Source organism: Agelaius tricolor, unplaced genomic scaffold (assembly GCF_023055355.1).
Source record: "Agelaius tricolor isolate 1412-34295 unplaced genomic scaffold, bAgeTri1.0.p SCAF_84, whole genome shotgun sequence".
NCBI lineage: Eukaryota > Metazoa > Chordata > Aves > Passeriformes > Icteridae > Agelaius > Agelaius tricolor.
In genome coordinates this window covers 535038-554937 of record NW_027269344.1, presented here as the reverse complement: position 1 = coordinate 554937, position 19900 = coordinate 535038, and the positions used below count along the sequence as shown (strand labels likewise).

General features: G+C 52.5%; 1 protein-coding gene across 1 annotated transcript; it reads right to left on the bottom strand.

The window, feature by feature from the left end:
* Nucleotides 1-810: 810 nt before the first annotated feature.
* LOC139585568 (serine/threonine-protein kinase PAK 3-like) lies at nt 811-16692 on the bottom strand. The gene is made up of 12 exons (XM_071418360.1): nt 16442-16692; nt 15995-16105; nt 12962-13649; nt 12707-12770; nt 11828-11876; nt 10679-10788; nt 9804-9921; nt 9311-9410; nt 8696-8892; nt 7652-7789; nt 4427-4740; nt 811-886 (listed from the first exon to the last, which is right to left on the bottom strand). The coding sequence occupies exons 1-12, from the start codon at nt 16502-16504 to the stop codon at nt 811-813; spliced, it is 2028 nt and encodes a 675-aa protein (XP_071274461.1). The 5' UTR covers nt 16505-16692.
* Between the last annotated feature and the right edge of the window lie 3208 nt (nt 16693-19900).

Genomic DNA, 19900 nt, shown 5'->3' with positions numbered 1-19900 from the left:
AGGGTGCAGAGATGCCGGAGGATTCAGGCTGGGGGTAGGGGCTGGGCGCAGTTGCCGGCCCTCTCTCAGTTTTCTGTCCCTCTCTCAGGTTTTTGGAGGAAGGCAATTGGAGCCGCTGCTCTTAGGCTGCTCTTTCCACTGCTGCTGACAGAGCCCGTGTGAAAAATGTCTATTATTGGCTTTTCACAAACATTAAAATGAGTATTATACATGTTATGTTAGGAAGTTATGCTGTAACAATTTTTTTAAGTAGTGTGTTAAATGTAGTTTTAGGTTATAACATAATGTTAAAATAGAAACTATGTATGTGGGATAGTTTTTTAAAAAAGGAATGAGGACTCACACCAGATAGCAGCCACAGGACACCTAAATCTTTCAGAGAAGAATATTTTATTGCTCAATTATCAGAAGAAATGAACTTGTTCCTGCCTTGCTCAGCCCTGAAGATGCCATCAGGATGAAGAGGAAGAAGCTGACACTGACCAGACCGAATCCTGTGTTGGAATGGAATTTATGTATCACGTATGAGATGTACAAATATGCAATGGGCTATGGTTTTTCACAGTTAATCCTCTATTAACGTGTGTCCTTTTTTGGGCTTACTTTGCCCAGGAAAAGGTACCCGAGCCGTTTGTAACTCTTTGTTTCCATTGTCTTGTATTGTCCTAAATCCTAATTGTCCAAATTTTTATTACTCTAATTGTATTACTATTTTTATAACCATTTTATTACTATTAAACCTTAAAAAGTTTAAAAACAAGTGATTGGCGTTTTTCACAATTATGGTAGCAGAGGATGGTTACCAACACCTCACTGCCGGTGCTTCAGGAGAGTCAGAGTGGGGAAGGTGCCCCCTGCCCTCTTCGGCAGCCTCGCTCTGTTTGCCCTGGGGTGACCGACAGACGCAGGTTATGGTGGACAAAAGGAGACAATAAAACAAAGACAAGGGAAAAAGGCTCCCTACAACCATGGCAATTGGCCCCCTAAGAGTAGTAATGTGCACGAAGAACATGGGAAGGAAAAGGGATTGGTAAGTATTTCTCAGGGGGGATGAATGTGAGTGAATGAGAGGCGGGCTGGTTGTGCCAGACCTGCCAAGTGAGTGCTGGAGTCTCCCATGCTGCGTTTCTGACTTTCCGCGGTAAGTGGCCAGTAAAGAGACAAAGTGAATGTTAAAAGGAGTGAGAGAATCCCCCGGGGTAACTGGGACTGGGTCTCAGAGAGGGGCTGGACCCCTCGGAGGAAGGGAGCAGAGGAGTTTCCTAGCCCAATCCACTAGGAAATGGGACAAAAGGGGCTCCTAAAAACCTGCTGGGTTGAGGGATAAGAGTGCCCAAGATCATCCAGAATTGAAACCTGCTGGGCTGAGGGATTAATATTCCAAGAGCATTCAGGGTTAAGCAAAATTCTGCTGGATTGAGGATATGCTCAAGAGCATTTGGGATTGGACAACACAGGTGGATTGAGAAATAAAAAAATGCCCAAGTGTTGGGGAAGATGAAACAGGAAAGCCTTATAAATATGATTGTCTGGCAAAAGATTTTGACAATATAGAAACTATAAGCAAGATTGAAATCAAAGCAAGCTTTGAGATACCTCAGTTAGTGAACAACTGGAAAACAATGGTGTGGCCCAACTGAAGGTAATCCCCTTTTAATGAAACAATACCCTCTGCTTGCAGACAGATCCAAGGGTCAGAGCAGATCCTGCCAGCTTGGCAGAAGGGGTCCAAAGAGGAGTTTTTACGGTTTAAAATGTAACACAGTGTGGTAATGTAATGATTCTTATAGGCTGTATGTAAATGCTATAGGACGTGCATCTTGTACTAGATTGGATGTTGAGAAATAGAACATTCGACACAAAAGAAGATTTATTGTGTTGTAATGGGAACCTTACTCTCTTACGCTTTTGCTCTCTTACGTTTTACTCTCTCACCCTCTCATCCTCTCTACCCCTCTCTTCTCTCGGGCCTGCTCCGAGCTGTGCCTGGCAGCTCCAAGCAGGGCCCTGCACCCGGGCCCTTTGCAATAAACCGCAAGTTCCAGGGCCTGGCTGCAGAGATCTCTCGTCTCCGTCCGTCCCGACCGTCCTACCCCCCGACGCTCCTACACCCAAGAGCACCTGGGGTTGGACAACACAGCTGGGTTGAGGGATATCCAAGAGCACCGGGACTGACCAGAAACACCTAAACTTGTAATAGGTGATGTGAATGTAAAAGGTACCTTATTGTTGTCTTGTTTGTGTGTGAGAGTGAGTCACACACAAAATCAGCCTCAGCTTCCCGGGCAGGTGGGAAGGGGGGGCTGTGGAAAGAGGTGTGTGTGACCCACAAATAAGCCATTGTCCCTTGGGTGGGTGGGGGCTGCGACAGAGCATGTGTGTGACTGCAAACGGGCCATTGTCCCCCCGGGCCTGTGAGGGGGCCGTAGCTGAAGAGTGTGAGTGACACAAATCAGCCTCACAGGTGAACGGGCACCGGAGGCAGCAGAGTCAGGGCCCTCCCAGGAGGCCGGGAGATACTGAGACCCAGAGGCCAACGCCAAGGGGAGGGGGCCACAGGGAGCCGCGATTCTCTGTCAACAGGGATCCACTTTGTGTCCTGAGCGTGTGAAAGAATGTGTGGAAGTGAATGAGAAATAGAAGCGAGGGAATGTAGACAAATCAAAGTATATGTAATGTAGATTGTGCATTTTAAGCTTCACTATATCTCCTTGGAGAAAGGTGGATTGCACTGAAAGTAGTGTGAGAAAAAGGTTTTTTATTTTTAAGTGTGTAGTTGAAAGAAAAGTGGTATTTAGGTTGTTAGTGAAAGTGAAAAACAGAGGCAGATGATGAATAGATAAGATCTTGAAAAATGAGACAGAAAACCAGAAAGTTGGATTACAGGGGGAAAAAAAGAAAAAAAAATAGCCCTTTGGGAGTTATGTTAGGTAACAGAGATACAACTCCTTGCAAAAGGAGAAAGTACAGGGTATGTAGTAGTTGATGGGAACAACATGCAAACTATGGAAAAAGGGAAATTAACCTTAAACTAGTAAGCTCAAACTCGTGAATTATATACTTTAAAAAGAGCACTAGAATATTTAACACAAAATAAAGGAACCATATATACTGATTGAAGGTATGCCTTTAGCGTAGTACATACCTTTAAAAATTTGGAAAGGAAAAAGATTACTTAATTCAAGAGGAAAAGGTTTAGTACATGAGGAACTTATTTCAGAGGTTTTAGAGGCATTAAAATTACCTAAAAGACATAGCTATAGTACATATTAAGGAACCCCAAAAGGGAAAGACCCCAGAAATAAGAGGAAATAATTTGGCAGATGACGAAGCCAAGGATACAGCAGAAAGTGGAGCTGAGTGAGTTATGTTAATATTAACTCCAAACGAGGAAAAACTGGAAATTCCAAAGTTTAGGGAAGCCGAGAAAAAAGAATGAAACAAGACAGGAAGTGAACAAGATAAATCAGGGAAATGGAAACTTCTTGATGGAAGACAATTACTTAATAAAATGTGCTTACTAGGAAAATATTAGAAGACATGCATCAGAAAACCCACTGGGGTACTCAAGCTTTGTGTGATCATTTTTTAAGGAACTATGGGTGCACTGGGATTTTTGGAGTAGCAAAGCAAGAAACTGAAAGATGCTTAATTTGCCAAAGGATAAATAAAAAGGTGATCAGAAAAACAACATTAGGAGGTCGTGAGTTAGCTCGTCGACCATTTCAAAGTATCTAAGCAGAAGTTTAGATTTGTTAGGCTCTGGATTTATTTGTAAAAAAACCCATTTAATCTAGAAGAAAGAGAATATGCCATAGGTTAGACAGGAGATTTTAGGAGAATAAAAATCTTTAAAGCATGAGAAACACCCGAGACAAAACAGGAAGAGAACAAGGGGAAATGAAAGGGAGGGGAACAAGAGGAAAAGTCAGAAAGAGAGTGGGATCCTCTGCAGCTCTTGCCCCCTCCGTTCGCGGCCGAGGCGCCTGTCCCGGGTCCCGGCTCGCTGCCCGCCTCAGCTCCGCCTGCCCCGGTTTCCATCCCAGGTGCGGGCTCACTGCCCAGGGCAGCTCCACCTGCCCCGGCGCTGGCGGTGAATTTGTGTGCCCTGCTCCCACTGCCCGGCCCGCGGCCGCTCTGCCGGCCATGCTGGGGAAGATGGGGGTTGCTCTGTCCTGCCGCGTGGGCCGAGGTCACCGCGCCGACCGCACCGAGGCCGGGTCCCAGCCATCCCATCCCCGGCTGCCCTGCCCGTGCCAGCTGCGCTGGGCACCGCCGCCGCTGCTGCCGGGGTCTCCCACCTGCCTTTTCTCTGCCGGGAGCTGCCGGATCAGCCGCCATAAGCCATGTGGGGGCTGCCCACGCTCCGGCTCGGTCTCCACGGGAAGATCCCCCTCTGCCGATTCCGGCAGCAGACCCTGCCCACACTCCGACCGAGCCTCGGCGGGATATCCTCCGTGCTCCAGCGTGGCTGCTCTGGGGGCTGCAGGGGGATCTCTGCATCCCCATGGATCTCTGCATCTGGCACCGCCGTTTTTGGAGGCACCAGGAATAGGCTGAGCTCTGCCTGAAGCTCTTCTCACATTCCCCACACCCTTCCCGGCACAGGGAGGCTTTTACCTCCTCACAGCTCCCCAGGCTGGGTTGGCAGCCCCTCCTCGTGTGGGATCTCTGGGGCTTTTCCTCCCCGTTGGATTCCTGCGCCGTGGAGCTGTTCCAAATGGCCTCTTCCACGAAGTTCTGTGGCAGGGATTTGTTCTCCCTGTTCTCTGTCTGCAGCTCAGTGCATGAGGGAGGAAGGACAAAGAGAGGAAGAGACAGGGAGAAGGGAAAAGGAAAAGGCAGGAGGAGAGGAAGGAACAAGAAGGAACAAGGGAGGAAGGAGATGGGAAAGGAACATAGATGGATGTAGGACAGAATGAGGAGAAGAAGGAGGGTGGACAAGGAGAAGATGGGATTTGCCTCCATGCCAGAGGGAAGGGGAAGGAGATCCCCCCAGTCCATCCCTGGCAGGATGGCGTTGGCAGTGAGGCTGTCCTGCAGCGATGCTGGGCTGGGAGATGGAGCAGCAGGGAGGGGAAAGGGGCAGTGATTCCTCCTGCCCTGCCTGGCTGTCCCAGTCTGGAGCGTCCTGGCGCTGCCGAGGCCCATGGAGCGTCCGGCACTCAGGAGCCCGGAGCTCACGGCTGCTTTATAAAGCTGACAAAGTCGGCAGGATGGGTCTGGGTATGATCTCAGCAAACTGGGTTTATTGGTACAGGAACAGGGGACAGAGCTGAACAGGGTCCAGGCACAAAGACAGGGTGCAAGCTGAGGGCACAGGGGGTTTTTATATGGGGTAGTGAGGGTGGAGCTGAGGGTCAGGGTCCAATGGACATGGGGGAAAATGTGCAAAGGAGGGGTTAAGGGTCGGGACAGCTAATAGGGAAACAGGGGCAGAGGAATGCAGTAAACTGGGGCCAATGGAGGGACAGAGAGCAAGGGACTAATCAAAGATGGGTAATAGGGGTGAACGAGGGTAATTAGGCCAACAGGCCAATGGGGTAACATAACTTTCCAAAAATCAGCATGTGCCAGCAAAGATCTATAGGAGAAGCAAGCTTGTCACCATAACCTTGAAATCTATTCTTCTTATTAGGGACCAGTCCTACACGGGTGGGAGATTGAGACTCCCATGGGCCTCCACACCAGTGCATCTTCCTTTTCCTCGCAGCCTCCTTCTCCTCCGTCCAGACAAAATTTAGGATTGACAAATCCTGGCTTTGGGGGAAGAACAAGGGGTGAGCACCTTGGGTTTTGTGAGAAATGAGCCTCACTCTTTAGAATTTTTGAAAGTTTAATAAGGAATAATAAGGGACAAATCAGTAACAGTGCTGGGTGTTGGCAATGGCCAGAGGCACACTGGTTAACCACAGCAACTCTTCTTGTCTAGTTTCTCCATTGTATTGTTCAAATACATATTCATAATGATTGTACATATTCAAACATTTCCTGGAACTCATTTACATGTTCCAGGAATTCTTTAGGTTGGTTTGACCCCCAACTTGCCTTTTTAGAGCACGTGCAGGAATCGTGGATTGCTGTTTTGAGGGTTGTGCGTCACTGCCTCACAAGGGCCCCTGTTCTGTGGTTTCAGCAGGTGACAGTTATTGACAGTGGAAGGGTCAGTGGCAGGGGCCTCATCACATCCCTTCCTTAGATGTTATCTGACCATGCAGACGGTTTTAGCTACTTCCACAAGTACTTTAAATGAACATTAGCTATTTCACAAATATCTCTGAGTTGTTATTGTCAGTTAGTTACAAAAATAAAAGCATTAGTTCTTATTTCACAACTACGGCTACTTCTGTAAAAGTTAACATTCTAATGCACAACACATGGCATCCACTTTAATATTTTGCAAAAGCCAAAACTATAATGTATGTTTTTCACACTGTCCACTAACTAAAATATCATCCATAAATGATGTTCTGAGGATATGAGCTACACAGGGGCCAGGGCATTGGCCACAAAGAGCTGACAAATTATACTATAGCAAAAGCAGTGAAAAGTGATTACAAACTGTACTATATCAAACTCATTGTGATTAAGAATGTTTTGCAGAAGTCAATACATAATAGCAAAAGCCAGCACTACCTAGTTATTTATAACAAACCCAGGGCAGGTTTTTCCCTTGCATGGAGCACCTGGGCCTTCCCCGGGCCCCTTCTGCCCTCCTGCAGAGCCGGTGGCATTTTCCAGCACACACAGTTTGTAGCCAAGAGCCGGGTGCAGCCGAGAAGGCTCCAAGCGCCTCCTTCCAGGCTGACTCTGCAGGTGCCGAGGCTGCTCTGGGCTCTGCCAGGGCTCTGCTGGGGCTCAGCTCTGGGCCAGGCTGGGCCCGCCCTCCCCTCACATTGCTCCGGGCAGCTGAGTCACAGCGGGAGAAGGAAGGGACACGTCAGGGGAGTTGAGGTTTGAGAGAGTTTTTATTCATAAAACTTTCATAACAAACAGGCTGCTCTAACTACCATAACTAACTAGCAATGCTAACTACCCTAACTAACTACCAGTGCTAACTACCATGACTAACTAATTGTCCTAACTACTGTAAGAAGAAGCTGTCCTCAAGTGCTTCATCTGCTCTGCTGCTCCCTCAGGTTCTTTGCTGCAGTGATCAGAGGGGTCAGGCTGGAGAGAGGCTTGGCTGATGATAAAAATGGGTGCTGCCCAAAGGATAAAAAATAAAGAAATGAACTGTTACTTTCCAGAGTCAAGTTCCTCACAGGCTCTGTTGCAACAGGACAAAGGGAAATGGTTTGAAAATCGAGGGAAGCAGGCTCAGATTAGATCTAAGGAAGAATTTTTTAACCGGGAGAGTGGGGAAACACTGACAGGGGGTGCCCAGAGATGTGGGAGGTGCCTCCTGCCTGGAAACATCCAAGCTCAGGTCAGGCAGGGCTCTGATCCCCCTGAGCTGCTTGAAGATGTCCCTGCTCGCTGTGGGGCACCAGGTCCAGATGAGCTCGAAAGGAGCCTGCCAGGCCACAGCGGGCGAGGATTCTGCTCGCTCTGCGCGTGGAACGCAGCGAGACTGGAGACTATCGGAGGGGGCCCCACAAGAAAACCCCTCCCTGGCGCTGCTGCTTCCCCTGCAGCCCTTGGCTCTCACCTGCAGCAGCTCCTGGGCAGCCCAGCGCCGCTCCTCGTCCGGCTCCAGGCTGCACTCGAGGAAGTCCCGCAGCAGAGCCGACAGGCGCCGGGGCTCCTGCAGCTGCGGGGTCCCGTTCTGCCGGATCAGAGCGCGAGCCTGCAGGGAAAGCAAACTCAGCGCTCTGCCAGCTTCCTTCACACCCACACGGGCTCACATCCACCCGGGGGCCTCAGCCCCAGCGCCAGGGCCACTTTCCTCCCTGCCAGAGATGCTGCTCAGAGCTCATTTTGCTATGCCAAGCAAAAAACCCAAACCCTGGGGCTGCCACAGCCACTGCAACATCCAAATGATCTCGCCTTGAGAGCCAGTTTCATTGGCTGGCTTTGTTAGTAGGAACCTCCATCAGAAATAGCCCATTTTGCTTCTCCAAATATGGACACCAGCTTTACAGGCCATTTTCCAGAGTCACTGTGGTCTGCCTGTGTTATTTCAGAGGATTCTTCCATCAAGCGCATCTCTGCAGTGCCACTGACACTCAAGTAAATGCATTCCTGATGCCCCATCCCAGAAACTGCCAGGCAAGAAACAGGAGGTTTGTGATGCTGAAAGCTCAGGCTTGGTGACACAGAAAAAGTAGCTTGGACTAGGAAAGAAATATGTTAGACTATGGGGATGTTAAACCATCATCTTCATGTTTTCAACAAGTTTCCCAGTGAGAAGAATCAGGGGAGATCATCTTGCAAAACCTCTTTTAGAAACTCCTGCAGAAATCTTGTTGGGTTTGGGGCTGGGATTTGGGGATGGTGTGGGGTTTTCTTGCAAGATAACATTAGAGCTGATGCACTTGCTTCATATTTCCAGGTCATCCTCTCAGCTAGAAGAGCTGCAACAACGAAAAGCCCAAAGCAAATTGTTGCTGGAGACTGCAGAACATTCGTCTGTGTGGAGGCACAAGTCCTCTGGGAATTCCCTTCCCATGTGCAGAAACCTCCAGCTGCTGCTCCCAGTGCAGGGTCCCCCTGTGCTCACAGCCTCTGCAGCCCTGGAGAATTTGCCTCTTACCATGGCCGCCGTTTCCCTGAAGTAAGGAGGTTCTCCTTCCACCATCTCGATGGTCACAATGCCGAAGGACCAGATGTCCACCTTGGGGCCATAAGGAGATCTGGTCACAACTTCTGGGGCCATCCAGTGAGCAGTGCCCACCATGGAGCTGCGCTGGTCCTGCTCAGGGCTGAGCTGAGCGCAGAGGCCAAAATCAGCTGAGGACAGAAAGAAACCCTGTCAAAGGCAGCTGCAATGAGGAAACCAAGCACAAAGATTCCCCACACTCAGTCTGAGAGTGTAGTAGTGAAGTCAGCTGGAAAAGCCCTCAGGGCTGTAGCCAAGGAAAGATGGAACTGGGCCCTTCAAGAAACCCTCAGCTTTCCTGCAGTGGCTTTTACTGATTCCCTTGGAGCTTTAGATTCCCACTGCTGCCCCTCTGGAAGGGCCATGGCCAGAGCAAAGGCACTGCTGGCCCCCTGCTCCTCTCCTGAGCTCTCTGCAGGGGCAGCCGCTCTCAGCTGGCAGCAGGGGCCGGGCAGTGCCCCCAGCAGCCCTTGTGGGGCTCTGGCCCTCCCTGGGAAGCAGCCCCAGCCCCGCAGCCCGGGAGCGCCGTGCCTGGCCAGGAACACCCACCCAGCCTGACAGAGCCGTCCATGCCCAGGAGGATGTTGGAGCTCTTCAGATCCCTGTGGATCACCCGGTTGGAATGGAGGAAATCCAGGCCCTGCAGACACTGAGAGAGAACAAGAAACACAAGGGCAAAAACCAATGGCTGGAATATATCACACCAGAAAGGACAGCTCAGAATTCTGCCAGCAGCAGCTTTGCTGTGACAGGCCAGGAGTGCAGTGCACACAAGCTCCAGGCAAATGGTTCAAGGCAAAGCTGAGAACAGCAAATCAAATCCAAACCAGAAAGAGAGTACCACAACAGCAGGAGAGAGAACAAGAACAGAGTAGAAGTGCAGTGATGCTGGCAGGCCGTTCACTGCAGAGGCTCTTTCTTCTCCAGCTCACGAAAACAACAGAGAAAGAAAGCCCTGAGCATGGAGCCACTCCTGTTCTCACACCCTGTTTGGAAGGACCATCGTGTCCCAGCCATGGGAGTGACAAGCAGGATCCCTCACCTCCCGACTGACAGCTGCCATCTCTCCTTCAGCCATGCGTGTCTGTCTGACAACGTCCCGCAAAGTTCCTCCATCCATGTATTCCATCACCAGCCAGAGATCTCCATCCACAAGGAAGCTGGAAGAGGAAAGCAATGGCATGGAGATGAAAGTGCAGAGCTCAATTCCCCCATGGAAAAGCCTGGAGGGGAGTTTTGTTTCCAGGTCACTTGTCAGTGAGGACAGAATCAGATGGAGAGACATTCCTGCCAGGCTGCACAGCCCTTGGAATCTGCACAGTCTAAAGGGGAAGGAGACACCTGTGAGAAAGGAGAGGCCTTAGATGGCAAGCAGGTGAAAAATGCAGTTTAGCAACAGCCCAGATCAATGTGGAACCACAACCCTTGGCCCCAGCTGGTTCAGCTTCTGAACTCATCAGTTCCACCATTCCCTCCAGAACAAGGCAACACAACTGCCAGGGTTATCCAGGGGAGGAGGCCGTGCAGCACTTGGGACAAAAGCAGTCAGGAAACCTTTCAGAAAGTCCCTTCAGAAACAGGCAAGGCCAGTGAAAAATGGGCAAATGAGGCATTTCTGGAAACAAGAACTTGGTCTTACTGGCATCTTTAGCAATGGAAAAGGGCTGGGAAGAAGAAGCCAAGGGAAATAATTTCTGCTGTGGTTTATCAGCACTTGCTGGGAGACACAGCAAACGGGGTCAACTTGAAGGAAAAACCAAAGCAAAGCAACAAAAGCACGTGGAGGGAGTGAACTGCCAGGCTGTTATTTTGGGAAGATGTGGCTGGGTCAGGCATTTTCAAAACAGGCTACAGACTCCTGATGCCAGGAAAGGTTAACGCAGGGCCCGGGCTCGGGATCAGAGCTGAAGCACTCACCTGTCCAAAGAGTTGACAATGTTGGGGTTCTTCTTGTCCTTCAGGAGCAGGATCTCATTCACAGCTCGTTCCCTGTTCTGCCCTCTGAGACTCATTTTCTTGATGGCCACCTGAAGGGACATTGCAGCCTTGAACTGGAGGAGTCTGTGGCAGGAGGCCACAGCAAACACGGAGCGAGTCTTTGTGGAGCGACGGAGCCAGGCTGTGCCAAACTGCCTTGGGATGGGACACCAGAGCTCAGCAAGGGCCATTCCCACAGCCCATTGCTCTGCCAGCTGGGGGCTGCTTACAGGACACATGGCCAGAGACATTTGGCCTTGCAAGCTCTGCAGAAATGGTCCCTCAGCTGTCAGCCTCAAAGCTCTAACAACATTCTCTGCACCTACAGTCTTCTCAAATGGCCTCAACACTCCTACTATTATTATTCAAACCCATTTTGCAAGCAGGAGGTAATTCTGGTTCTGTGAAAACAGAGCAAAAAAGCCAGGAACCCCTTAGCAATTCTATGGGATTTGGTCATGATTTCAGATGCAACTGCTCTGTTTGGGATTGCACAACAAAGCAGACACGCACACCCATTGCTCAGGTGATCCCTGTCACAGGCTGTCACTGACACCAGACCCAAACACAACTGCAGGATTAGGAGAGAGCTTTGCTCTGGACATTCGTCTTCTCATTTCCCTCCCTCTCTCTCTGTGAACAGCTGAAGTAGGACTAAAACCCTAAATTGAGCCCAAGCAGGATCTCTCCCTAATTAGGCCTTGAGGTATCCTTTGAAAATGAAAGGCAGGATGGACATAATAGTGTTATAGTTTAGCTAAGAATAGCTAAATAATGTTCCTGTCTGAGGTTGGGATGAAGATCAATTGGGCCTCAGTCTCCAGCAGCTGATGCATTCACACGTTTAGATATGAAGGCCAAGCCAGCGTGTCCTGCTCTGACAGACACCGCTGCCCTCCTTGCATTCCTTTGGCGCTTCAGAAGGACCAAGTCTGTCCCAGCTGTGCTCTGCAGGCTGACACTGCTCTGCCTTCAGAGGAGCAGCCTGGGCAGGAAAGCTCTGCTGGCCCCCAAAGCTGCAGCCACAGCTCCCAGCAGAGGGGAAAGCCCTGGAGAGCTGCCAGGCGTGCTGGGCGTGTTGGCACTGACCTCTCCTCCAGTGGCCCTGTCGAGTCCTTTATAAACGGTTCCAAAAGCCCTGGAGACAAAACAGCAGAGAAGAAAGAAGCAGCGCTTTAGGCCCTGGCAGGGAAAGCCAGCCCAGACAGGAGATCTCTGCTGCCTGCAGCGTTCACAAACACCTGGGTGCATCGACCCTTCCAACAACAGCACAGCAGCCACCAGCCCTCTACCATGCAAGGTGTGCAGGAGAAAACTGAGACCCAACATGAAGGAATTGGGCTGGAGCGAATCCCAATGTCCACCCTGAATTGCTTTAGTTCAAAACCTGAGGTGAGAGATGGCTGTCTAAAGAACTGGAAAAGAATGCATTTCATCCTTTTCCATTTCCTGCCTAAGATCTGCAGGTTCTACAAGGGCCCTGCCATCAGGCAGGTGATGCTTTTTCCCCCAGAGTGCATCAGCTCTGTGTCTGTTACTGAATGGATGGGGTCTGCTACCTGTGCTAGAATAGAGCACTTATTAGTTCATCTCTGGTTTCTGTTTCTAAACCATTAGGTTGATAATCCTGACCAGTGGATATTTTTTGAAGGAAAATATTTGAAAGAAATCTTCTTGAGAACTGTTTTCTGACAGTCACCACATGGTGAGTTGCTCTTTTAGGCAATCCAGTTCCAGGGACAGAAGATCTTCCAGGTCCTGCTCCTTGCTGCAGGCAGGACACTGCCAGCCTCAGGGGCCTTTGACGGCACCTTCTGACCACAGTTATCAATTCTGATCAGGACTGAGAGACAGCAGGATGGCAGCCCAGTGTCTGAAGGTGCTTGGAGCTCTCCTGACTTCTCACTTGATCCTGCACCAGCACAACACCCGGCCCTGCTTGTGCAGCAGCAGCTGCCGTGCACTTACCCATGGCCAATCTGCTCCACTTCCAGGTATTTCTCGGCAGGCTCCTCCTCGCTCACGGTGTTCCCTGAAAGAAACCATGTGGAAGACGCTCCCTCCCAGAGTGAGACCCCGCCTTGCAGCAGAGCCACAACCAGCCCCACTCCCTGGGGCCGTGAGCCCCTTGGTGTCAGCTGGGGAAGGACAATAAATGGCTCGGTGACATTCAGCTGCAGAGCAACACTGGGTGCAGCTGATGCCCAGACACACACACAACACCTGCTCGGGCACCCAGGAACAGAGCAGACGTACTCAGCTGCATCAGGCACCACTCCCCTCTCCCCTCTGGCTGCCCGGCTGTGCTGCTGTCAGAATGTTCAGCCCAGGATCCCACAGCGGAGAGAGGTTCATTGTCCTCTTCCCAAGCAGAGGGAGCTTCTCCATCCTCTTCCCAAAATGCTGCAGCTTCTCCATCCTCTTCCCAAAATGCTGCAGATTCTCCATCCTCTTCCCAAAATGCTGGAGGTTCGCCATCCTCTTTCCAAGCCAGGGGATGTTCGCTGTCCACTTCCCATGCTGGGAGATGTTCACTCTCCTCTTCCCAAGCCACAGGATGTCCTCCATCCTCATCCCACACTGGGAGATGTCCATTGTCCTCATCCCACTCCGTGGGAGCTTGGCCACTCTGGTCCCACACCAGGGGACATCCACCGTCCTCGTCCCAGGCCGGGAGATGTCCCCTGTCCTTGTCCCACCCCGCGGGAGCCTCGCCGTTGCATTCCCACCCCGCGGGATGTTCGCCCTCGTCTCCCAGAGCAGCGGGAAGTTCACTGTCATCTCCCGGCGCTGAGGGAAGTTCACCATCGTCCCCCAGAGCAGCGGGAAGCTCACTGCTCTCTTCCTCCTCTTGGGCCTCCTGTTTGGAAGCAGAGGGAGCCCCAGGAGGTGCTGGTGCTGCTTCTGTGCCCTGTGGACAGACAGTAGTGTGAGGGGCAGGAAGTTCTATCTCAGTTATCACCTTATTTATCCTCAGCTGCACATCCAGCTGCACTACGCAGAAATGGGGTTTGGAGCTGTTCCAACTAACAATGGGCTACAGTCAACATTGCCACTTATTGTTGGGAATTCGATATTCCACCATGGCTAAAGCCAGCAAGCAATCCTCTGCCTGTAAAACCAGACCTGCAGCTCTTCAAAAACTCTTCAGCAGAAAAGGAGAAAACTGATGGGAATTCCTTTGCTGCTGCTGCTGCTGCTGCTGCAAAGACACTGACAGGAACTTTCCTTCAGCCTCCCAGGCTGGCCCTCGACTGCCACATGCTGAGCTCACAACTTGCTGCACAATTCCAAACACCAAAGGTTCCTTTCCCACTCACCGAAGGAGGAGCTGCTCGGAATGCAGACATGAGGTGCCCTGCAGTGGGAGAGGGAACATGAACCAGATGCTGTTAGGAGAAAAACTGCCAGTGGTGGGAAATGCCATGGAGCAAGGCAACCCCAAGAGAGCATTTTGCTTTCACTGCATCCCTCCAGGAGCCACAGTCCCTTCCCACAGCAAGCAAGAGAACAAGCACAAAATACTGGGCTGGGTCAGTTCTTGGCTGGAGCAGCAAATGGAGGGAGTTCCAGGCTCAGATGGAACTGGCACAGACTCCCTGCTTGAGGGAACAGAACCCCCCAGGGCTCATTGCAGATGCTGTGCATGCCCCGCTGGCTGCAGACACCCCCTTTTTCAGCTGCAGCTGCTGGCAGGAGCTCTCCCAAAGCAATGGTGTCTTCATGGCCATTTGGTTCCAAAATCAACTCAGCTCCAGAGGAAGAACAGAAAGCACACAGCAAGCCCAAAGCCACAGATGCTGCACCGAGGGAAAACCTCAACTTACGTGCCAAGTGGGTTAAAAAATACCCCGAATAAGCCACAGAGTACAGAGTGCAAACTGCAGCAGCCACGTGCTGGATCATTTTGGCTGCGCTGCACACGCCTGCAGCCTGTAGCCCTGCAAGCACAGAAGGACAGGGCTGGGCTGGCTGCTGAGAATGCCTTGGGCAGGAAGATCCTCCGGCAGCGAGCCCAGAGCCACTCTGGGCACTGAGGCCTCCGTGTCCCACAGCAACGGGAACACCACGGGGACGTGGCGCTGTTCCTGTGACATCCCAGCAGCAGCTCACGCAGAAACCGCCTGGAAGGTTCTCCTGTGTCACAAAGGAGCACAAAGAACCCTCCCAGGGCACAGCCCATGGCCCAAAGGATGCAAGAGGAACTCAAAATGCAGCAAACAAGGACACCCCATAGCCCAGCCTGAACACTGAGGAGAACAAGGACAGGACCAAAGCAAAGGAAACGTGACCTTTAGTCACTGATAGTTCTGACTAAAAGCAGCAAGCCTTGCTCCATCTGGGATCTTTGTTCTAGTTCTAAAAACAAGCAAGGGTCTCCAGTCTAAATACACAGAAGGCAGGAACTGGGGAGGAGGTGGGATTAGGAAGGAGGAGGAGGAGGAGGGAGAGAGGAAAACGGGGAGCAGGAAGAGGAGGAGCAGGAACAGGAACAGGAGGAACAGGAGGTTCCAGTGCCCCCTGTGGCCGCAGCCACGGGACTATCGCCCCCACCTCGTCTTGCAGGTGAGCGGGGAGGGGGAGGTCGTCCCAAATCTGTCGGGGAGTCCCTGAGAGGGTTTTTTATTGGGGTGTGTTTGGAGCTCGCAGATTGTGGAATTGACCCCAAATATCATCTGGTGTCTCTGGGAGGTTTTGTTTTCTCTGTGTGTGTAGGTTTGGATCTTGCAGGAGCCCAAAGCTGAGCCCCTTGGGGGGGATCTTTGGGGGCCCACGTGGCCATTGCCCAGTATGGGCAGGGGAGGACATTGGTCCTGGGGACCGCCGGGAGAGCAGAGGAGGGGAACCCCTGGGACCCCCAGAGTGGGGAGAGCAGAGAGGGGCAATCCTAGAGCTGGGGGACCCCGGCAGACTGGAAAGGGGGGGAGCCTGGAGAGGAGGGACCCCTGGGACTCCTGGGATCTCAGAGTAGAGCATCAGGGGAGAAGGGCCCCCATGGACCCCCAAAAGGCCCTGGATCATCCCTGAGCAGGACGCCAGAGAATGGAGAAGCCCTGGAACCATTGGACCCCCATGATCCTAAGGAAAGGAAACCTCTAGAACCCCAAGAGTGGAGAGATCAGCAATAGGGAACTGCTGGGAGAGTTTTTTGGGGCTGAATCTTGACATTGTGGGGATTTTCATGGACACAAGACTCCTGCTGACTTCTAGAGATGGACCTGGCCATGAGGAGCCTCTACTCCAAGGCGCTCCCACCTTGGTTTCCCCAAACCAGGGTCTGTCATTCCCAAGCTGTGGCCAGATGGCAGAGGAGGAAAAGGCCCAGACATTCCGCACAAGGAGGGGCTGCAAACCCAGCCCAGGGAGCTGCAGGGAGGAAAGAGCCCCCCTGAGCCAGGAAGGCAGCCTGAGATCCAGCCAGAGCTCAGAGCTGGTGGAGAAGGCTCATGGCAGGGAGAAGCCCCACAAATGCTTGGAATGTGGGAAGGGTTTCAGCTACAGCTCCACCCTGATGGAACACCTGAACATCCACCCTGGGGAGAGGCCCTGGGAGTGTGGGGAATGTGGGAAGAGCTTCAGTGGGACCTCCGACCTGAGCAAGCACCACAAGATCCACACTGGGGAATGGCCCTAGGAGTGCTTGGAATGTCAGAAGAGCTTCAAATGGGATTCAGAGATCGTCACTCACCAGCACTTGCACACCAGGGAGAGGCCCTGTGAGTGTCCCGAGTGTGGGAAGAGCTTCGTGCGCTGCTCCAGCTCCATCCCCCATGGGAGGATCTGTGCTGGATGATCCCCAGTGACCCCCGTTGGGCAGAGCCCTGGTGACCCCTGTTCTGGGTGATCCCCGTTGGGTAGGGGGAAGGTGCTGGAGAGATTTCTTTCCCTTCTCCTTGTGCTGCTGTGATTTGGTTGGTAATAAATTCCCTCCCTGTGTCCAGGCTGGGTCTGTTGTGCCCGTGCCGGATTTGCTGAGGGATCTCTCCCGGTCCTTGTACTGACCCACGTCATTGTTAAAGTGCATGAACAGTTGCCGGTTGTAGATGAACCTTACCTGTCCCCTGTTCCTGTACCAATAAACCCAGTTTGCTGCAGAGCATACACAGACTCATCCTGCCGACTTTGTCAGCTTTATAAAGCAGCCGTGAGCTCCGGGCTCCTGAGTGCCGGACGCTCCAAGGGCCTCGGCAGCGCCAGGACGCTCCAGACTGGGACAGCCAGGCAGGGCAGGAGGAATCACTGCCCCTTTCCCCTCCCTGCTGCTCCATCTCCCAGCCCAGCATTGCTGCAGGACAGCCTCACTGCCAACGCCATCCTGCCAGGGATGGACTGGGGGGATCTCCTTCCCCTTCCCTCTGGCATGGAGGCAAATCCCATCTTCTCCTTGTTCACCCTCCTTCTTCTCCTCATTCTGTCCTACATCCATCTATGTTCCTTTCCCATCTCCTTCCTCTCCTCCTGCCTTTTCCTTTTCCCTTCTCCCTGTCTCTTCCTCTCCTTGTCCTTCCTCCCTCACGCACTGAGCTGCGGACAGAGACCAGGGAGAACAAATCCCTGCCACAGAACCTCGTGGAAGAGGCCATTTGGAACAGCTCCACGGCGCAGGAATCCAATGGGGAGGAGAAGCCCCAGAGATCCCACATGAGGAGGGGCTGCCAACCCAGCCTGGGGAGCTGTGAGGAGGTAAAAGCCTCCCTGTGCCGGGAAGGGTGTGGGGAATGTGAGAAGAGCTTCAGGCAGAGCTCAGCCTATTCCTGGTGCCTCCAAAGACGGTGGTGCTCCATGCAGAGATCCATGGGGATGCAGAGATCCCCCTGCAGATCCATGGGGATGCAGAGATCCCCCTGCAGGTCCCGGAGCAGCCACGCTGGAGCACGGGGATGCCTGAGAGGAGGCTGTGACCCCGTGGCCAGAGGGGCCCCGCTGGAGCAGCCTGTCCTGGCAGGACTGACCCCGGGGCACAGTGACCCACGCTGCAGCACTTGGAGGGGGGCTGTGCCCCATAGGATGGACTCAGCTTGGAGAAGTTCCTGGAGAAGTCTCCGGTGGGAGAGAGCCCAGGGTGCAGCAGGGGAACGACTCCTGTCCCCGAGCAGAGGGAGAAGCCCCGGGGCATGAAGTGAGCACGGCCCCATTCCCTGTCTCCGGCACTGCCGGGGTAGGAGGTGCAGCTGGAAGGAGGGAGGCGTGGGGGAAGGCTGGATTTAAGGGTCTTCACTCACTTCTCATTATCCTGCTCTGAGTTTTTGGAGTTTTCTGTCAGAAATCTCTCCCCTCGCCCACTCATCCACAGGGTTGGGGCAATTTTCCCTTTTTGGGGGAAATCAAAGCCATTCCTTGATGCTCCTAATTAGAGGTAGCAGTAGTGAGGCTCCGGGGCTTCTCGCTGACCGGAGCCACAGAAGCCGCAGTGCTTCGGGAAAGCCGTGGCGGGAGGTGCGGAGAAGTTTGTTTGTGTTTTCAGCTCAATCCCCTCGGGCCCGGGCCCGTTCCAGGGCTGTTCCTCATCTCCGGCTCTGCCCTCACGCAGCCCGGGGGGCCCTGAGAGCGCGGGGCGAGGCTGTGCCGTGTGCAGAGCCCGCCCCTGGCTGCGATTGGGCGACGGTGCCGTCAGTCACGGACGGCTGACCAATCCACTGAAATGTTCCTCATTTCAGGGATTGCTCAGCAGGAAGGTCAGGAGCTGGAGCTGTCTGGTTGGTTATTCCCAGGGCAGCTTGTAATCTAATGATGCCATTGAAATGAGAAATAGGTTCTGTGGCTCCTGACATGAATTGGTTTGGGTTCCCAGGGGCTGGTCCGTGGTGTTATAGGATTTGTTCTGCTGGCCGTTCATCTTTTCTCCATTTTTGGCCGCGCTCTCCAGCAAGGACTGCATCAATTGATGCTTTTCTCTACTTAAATCATCAAATACTTGGATTCCCAACTGATTTCCCTGAACTTGTGGTAGCAAGAACATTTCAGTGCTCTAATACACCCTATATAACACTGACAGCGACAGCACATGTTGGAGTGGGCAGAGGGATGATTCCCCCCCATTTATTTATAGTGAAGTTTTCCCAACATTCTTCATTTGCTGTTTCCCTTTGCAGCTTCACCCGTTTCTGTTGCAGGGTCAGATATCCTCACCCTGGGCTCTGCCTTGAGCTGTGCAAATTCCATCAGGGCAAGCAGGCAGAGCTTGGGCTGAGGGGCAGAGGGAATGAGCCCAATTCCTGCCCCAGGCAAGAGACCCAGGTACATTGTCCAGGCTTTGCCCAGCAGTGTTCATTTGCATTTCTAAAGCTCCTCTGCAGGCTGCCTGGAATGAAGCTTCTCTTCCAGAGCATGACTCTCATGCGCCCCACCCCAAAAGCCAGGGTTTGGGGTATTTTTAATGTTTGGGGGTTTTTTTGAAGAGTGTTCTATTAACGGTTTGTGAGTTAAAGGGTCACCTTTAAAGCTCTTCTAAACGCAGCCTGGAGGTAAACACCAGAAAACGTGGACCAAAATTTTGCCATCTCCACCAGCCAGGCAAACACACACTGAAAAAGAATCCAAAGCAATAAAGATATTTTCTACTTCTTCTGCCGAGAATAAAAACTGATTCTCACCCCCAAACCTAACTGACAATATGAAAGTAGGATTATTTAGAAAAAACATTCTCATGGTGTAATCTTATTCTAGGCAGCCCAGAGTGTGGGTGTGAGTGAGCCCCAGAGTGGAATTGTGCCGTGGTGCTCCCCAGGAGCTGTGGCAGTGCAGGCCCAGCCAGCGCTGAAGCTGCAGCAGTGGCAGCAAGGCTTGGCCGCAGTGGCTGGAGGTGCCAGAGGAGGGTGGCCAGGATTTCCGAGGGTTTGAGCAGAGGATCTGTGGGCAGGCCCAGGGGCTTGGCCCGCTGTGGAGCCCTGGCTGCTGCTGCGTTGCCTTCAGGGCAGGCTCAGGGGCGGCTGCCATGGTCCTGCTGCAGGCGGGAAGTGCAAATCTCCGGGGCTTCAGAGCCCCTGAGGCCAGGCTGAGGGGTCCCCCCGTGTTCAGCTGTGCTGGCGGCTGTTTCTGGCCTCAGGGACACTTGGCATGGGCCCCTTGGCCACCAGTGGTGCTGCTGTGCACTCCTTAGGCAGGAGCCGATGTCCTGGCTGGGTGTTGGCAACAGCAAAGTCCCAGGGCAGGCTCTGTGCC

Coding starts and splice junctions, on each gene's coding strand:
- LOC139585568 (XM_071418360.1), bottom strand. CDS start 16,504: ATGGAGCTGGAGCAGCGCACGAAGCTCTTCCCACACTCGGGACACTCA. Junction 12,771..12,961: donor GTTCCTGGGTGCCCGAGCAG/GTGTTGTGTGTG, acceptor GGTTTCTTTCAG/GGAACACCGTGAGCGAGGAG. Junction 9,411..9,803: donor TGGCAGCTGTCAGTCGGGAG/GTGAGGGATCCT, acceptor GTTCTCTCTCAG/TGTCTGCAGGGCCTGGATTT.